This window comes from Cyprinodon variegatus, unplaced genomic scaffold (assembly GCF_000732505.1).
Source record: "Cyprinodon variegatus isolate N-32 unplaced genomic scaffold, C_variegatus-1.0 Scaffold1460, whole genome shotgun sequence".
In the NCBI taxonomy this organism is placed as follows: Eukaryota; Metazoa; Chordata; class Actinopteri; order Cyprinodontiformes; family Cyprinodontidae; genus Cyprinodon; species Cyprinodon variegatus.
This window is the reverse complement of record NW_015151913.1, coordinates 102994-107770: the sequence shown is the minus strand read 5'-3', so window position 1 is coordinate 107770 and position 4777 is coordinate 102994. Positions and strand designations below refer to the sequence as shown.

The following is a 4777-nucleotide window of genomic DNA, read 5'->3' as shown; positions in this document are numbered from 1 at the left end:
TGAGAGGTTGACATGAGAACCTGCAGCCTCTCTGTGACGCTGATCCAACATAACCAATCAGAACGGAGCATCTGGAGGAGGAAGGAAGGAAAGAAGGGAGCTGATCTCAAGTTTTCAAGCTGAGACCTTCATTACCATATTACTCAGATTACAGTAATCAGATTACAGAGTGAGCGGGCAGTTAAGAGTGAACAAATTAACTTAACAGTTAGGGCTTGCCAGTCCAGCCTGTCTGGCTCCCCACAGCAGGAATTGGGGCCCCTGGGGGCCACAGGAGTCAAACCACTGACTATATTCATCTACGATTGATGCAAGAATAAGTATTTGGTGGGTTTGTGAAAATTACAGAACCAGATGATGGCGTTGGCTGACGGATGACCGTCCAATCAAAACGCAGCGTTACTCTGCACTTCCTGTGTGTTTTCAGGTCGCTGTGAGGCTAAAGGAGCTCTGACCGGCAGCAACGCAGGAATCACCAGCATCGAGTTTGACAGTGCTGTAAGCTATAGGTCCTGCTAGTTCTGGTTGCCTTGGTTACCTGTTTTTTGTTAAAGTACGTTTGTATCTCAGGGCTCCTACCTGCTCGCTGCATCCAATGACTTTGCCAGTCGAATCTGGACCGTGGACGACTACAGACTGAGGGTGAGTCGGCTTCAGCTGAAGTGATTCCAGCTTCAGGGCGACGCTCCTGATTGGCTTAAATCACGAGGCTAGTGAACATTGCTTGCTGTGATCCAGTGTTGCTCCTGACTGTTTACCTTTAGGCAGACATCAGAGCCCCGTTTCAGAAAGTGGGATTAAACTAGTGAGTATAGAGAAGTTATCCTGAGTCACCAGCTGGACGTGGCGTTTAAATGTCGAACCTTTACCAACTGAGTCAAACAACATTTATTGGATTTATAGTCGTAGGGAAGCGGCTGATCCAACCGTTGCATTCTTGAAATTTAAATTTCAAGCATCTTGCTAACCAATTAGCAACTTGGTGCTAGTAGGTTCCCAATGGGAAATTCCATTGGGACCAAGTAACACTAAATTGGTGACTTAGAAACGACACTGTCAAGGAATGCTATGGTCAGCAGAAACATGCAAGAGGAGGAGTTTTGTGTCGGAGGTCGTGGATGAGTCCCCTCATCATAATTTTTTTATTTAGAGGAGGAAAATGGGGAAAGATGTTGTGGAAGAGGACGCCAGGGCGGCAGAAGCTTGGTTTGGTGTAGAAGGCTTACAGCCGTACATGTTTGAGCCCTTGCCTCGCAACGCTCCCAGTTTTTGTTAGCTCTACGCCTGCTAAGACACAGACGTCCATCCCCGTGAACACTGGGACGGAACTCAATGGGAAAGGAAATGATTCTTATTTCAACTGTTGCGTATATTAGCTGCGACATATGAATCAAGATGCTTTGACTGAAAAAGTTTGACAGATGACCGTTGATATATGATTGGCCGAATATAGGCGTACTAACTGGCCTGCATAAATAACGAGGGGAAAAAGAAAAACATTTTAAAACAGGATCTTTTTTTTTATTTTATTTTTTTTTATAGAAATTTCCTAAATTTTGGGACAATATAGTCTGATAAAGAATACATTGATATACATGTTTAAGCCAGAATGATTTGATATTTAAATATAATTTTCCCTATGACTTTAACAAATGCAGTTAATATGTGAGAAGTTATGAATTCATATTTTCATTTAAAAATGTTCCTGTACTTAAAGCTTCCCTTGTAAATAGCTGTATGATGTTTAGTCACAAGACATGGAAAGCTGTTTAATCAAAAAGGAACTCTTAAAGTAAAATCAATTGAATCTTTTATGGTGGAGCAGTGAATGTGATCGCCATCAGTTCCCTATAGTAATATCTAGAAATCCATAAATGTATGAATAGATTTTACTTTAAATTTGAAATATAACCCAAATATGCCCTCCCTCATACCCGCAGATCTTTGGTTTTTCTTAAATTTGTTTTGATTTGTGACCAGAAATTAGGGTTGTCACGATACTAAACTTTTCAACTCGATACCGATACTAAGGAAAATATTCGATACTCGATACCATTTTCGATACCACAAGGATAAAAGCAAAGACTCCAAAAGTCTACAGAAATATTTTCATTAATAAATAAAATACAATAAATAAACACAATAAAGGTTGTATGCTGTGCATAATATTAAGCAAGCTTGATAAAAAACTTATAAAATTCAAATTAAGTGTTCCTTCCTTGGCTATGCTTTGGTCACATAACAATGACACTAGCCAAACCTCTTAAGAAACAAAAATAATTGTCAGCAGCTGCACATATTACTAAAAAAAAAGTCTTAAACTGAAATGAGCACAGAATTATTCAATCACACAGTATTTTGAAAGGGCATTGTCCTCTATTCTGCACTTTAGATGAATGACTGCTTAGGTGCCACTGGTGACGGCACTGTATCGATACTTTTAAAAACGAGTATTGTATCCGGATACAACATTTCAGTATCGATACTTTGTTGAGTTTCGATACTTTTGACAACCCTACCTGAAATACATTAAGGGAATGTATGTTGTAGCTTTTCTGTCTACAAAGCTCCTTTTGTAATATAAAATATAGTATAAATATAGTTAAACAAAACCTGAATTATTGAAGAGACTCCCTGAGTGCTTTATTCCAACCTCATACAGCAGCTAGGAAAGGCCTCTCTGTCAAAGCAGACGGCTGAAACTTTGCAGAAATGGTCATTGATCTGATGGGATTTTAAGCTGTATGGTAGCAGTTCATCAACCTTCATGGTTTTCCTTCGACATCGAAATGAAGTGCAGCTCAAAAAACTTGTCATTGCTGCATAATTTCCCCAATCTGATTTAAATATCGGCTTAATCAGAAGAATCTGTTTCCATGGACACTAAATGAAATGAACATCTACCAAACATTTGATCAGATGAAATCTCTGCACACAGTAGAGGTTGTTTTCCTGTACATGGACAGCAATCGGAATGGCAAACGGCAAAAATAAATCTGTTGCGGAATTTGGATTTCTCCTATTTCAGATATTAATTTATCCTATTTACTCACCATAAACGTTTTCACTCACTGTTTCACCTGCAAGGCCACACAATCCTCCTGTGTGAGGCTGTTTGTAGACCAGACAGCTTTTTCCCAAAACGCCAACAAAGCCAGATTAAGGATTTAACTTAAGGATTATTCATTACCTGTTACAGTTTAACCAATGTGTTTGTAATTTGTTTTGACTGTGACAACATTCCATTATTGTAAGTAAAGGAACACACTTTGCCCAGGCAGAACAGGGCTGATTACAGAGCAGCAAGGACTGTATGGTGAACTGGTCTCTCTTTGCAAAGATATGAAAATAAAGTGCCGACTGAGTGAAATCCATAGATCTCCGTTTATTTAACTGGGCTGAATAGTTGAATACTTTATTCCCACTACAGGAATAAAATTCCTTTCAAATTGGATCAAAAAATTCAGTCTCATGTTTATGCGAAACATTTTTAAACATTTATTAACCTCTTAACACCCCCCACGTTTTGGAAAATTCTCGCCTATTTTGAAATACCTGAGTGAAGTTGACCTCCCACCCTTCTTCAAATCAGACAAAATTAGTGTCAAACGTTTGTGCAGCAAAAGTTTTCCTTTGTGCCGCTAGCATTTTAAAGATGTAAAGAAATATTTCTAGAGGTCAAAGGTCAACCAGCCCCCCCACCTTCTTCAAATCAGACGAAATGGGTGTCAATTAACTCAGCTTCATTTGTGCAGCAAACATTTTTCGTTTGTGCTGCTTTGGCTTTGAAGATATTAATGAAAATGTAAAGGTCACAAGGTCAACCAGCCCCCCCCACCTTCTTCAAATTAGACAGAATTGGTGTCAAACGGCTCCGTTTGTGCTGGTTTGTGCAGCAAAAATTTCTTTATCTTTAAAATGCTAGCGGCACAAACTAAAATTTTTGCTGCACAAACGTTTGACACTAATTTTGTCTGATTTGAAGAAGGTGGGGGGGCCAACTTCACTCAGGTATTTTGCATTGCCAAATGGAAAAGCAAAGAACTTACGAACCGTGATAAAATTTTTGAAAGCTAACGGCTTCTAGTTTGTCAATATATAAATGAAAATTGGGTGAATAAAACCAGGGTTCCCGTGGGTCCTTAAAAAGTCGTAAAAGGCATTGAATTCTTCAAAATAAAACTAAGGCCTTAATTGGTATTAAAGTGTCTTAAATCAGTCTTTCGTATGTCTTAATTTTTAAAACATCATAAATAGGATTATTTTTATTACGATTTATTTTTATAACCTAAATAAAACATTAAAATTAACTTTTAACCATTAACTTTTTGTCTGGAATCTATGAGCAAGTGTAAATGTAACCAAAATTGTCTCCAGCCAAGAGTTTTCTCCACGGCTAAAACCAGGGAACGTACATGGGGCTCAGTGGATTTTGTGCAAGAAGTCATTCAAGCTCGGAACAATGGGAATTAAGGCAGTGGAGTCGCACAAAGCGTCAAAATGGAGTTACCGAGAAACAGCCGGTATTTCTCAGTTTTGTTCCACCCTTGTCTCTGCAACGCCTCCACTTATCACCAAATCAAACATACTAAGAAAACCATACAAAGAAAAATAGCTGCAAAAAGACTTAGCACTGGTTATGTTGTGGCTTTAAAACTGATTTGTTTTGTTCCCTGCTAAAACAAAGTTTGTGAAATCAGTTAAATAATTGTTCAAATGACAGATATATTTGAACAATTATTTAACTGAATTCACAAACTTTGTTTTAGCAGGGAAC

The 4777-nt window shown here is 38.4% G+C and overlaps 1 protein-coding gene across 2 annotated transcripts in view; it reads left to right on the top strand.

Moving 5' to 3' along the window:
• atg16l1 (autophagy related 16 like 1) overlaps window positions 1-4777 on the top strand; it is a 17192-nt gene that overhangs the window by 9296 nt on the left and 3119 nt on the right. For both annotated transcript variants that reach the window (XM_015403210.1, XM_015403209.1), the window contains exons 13-14: window positions 428-498; window positions 571-642. In XM_015403210.1, coding sequence (XP_015258696.1) covers window positions 428-498; window positions 571-642 — 143 coding nt within the window. The remainder of the gene's footprint in view (window positions 1-427; window positions 499-570; window positions 643-4777) is intronic.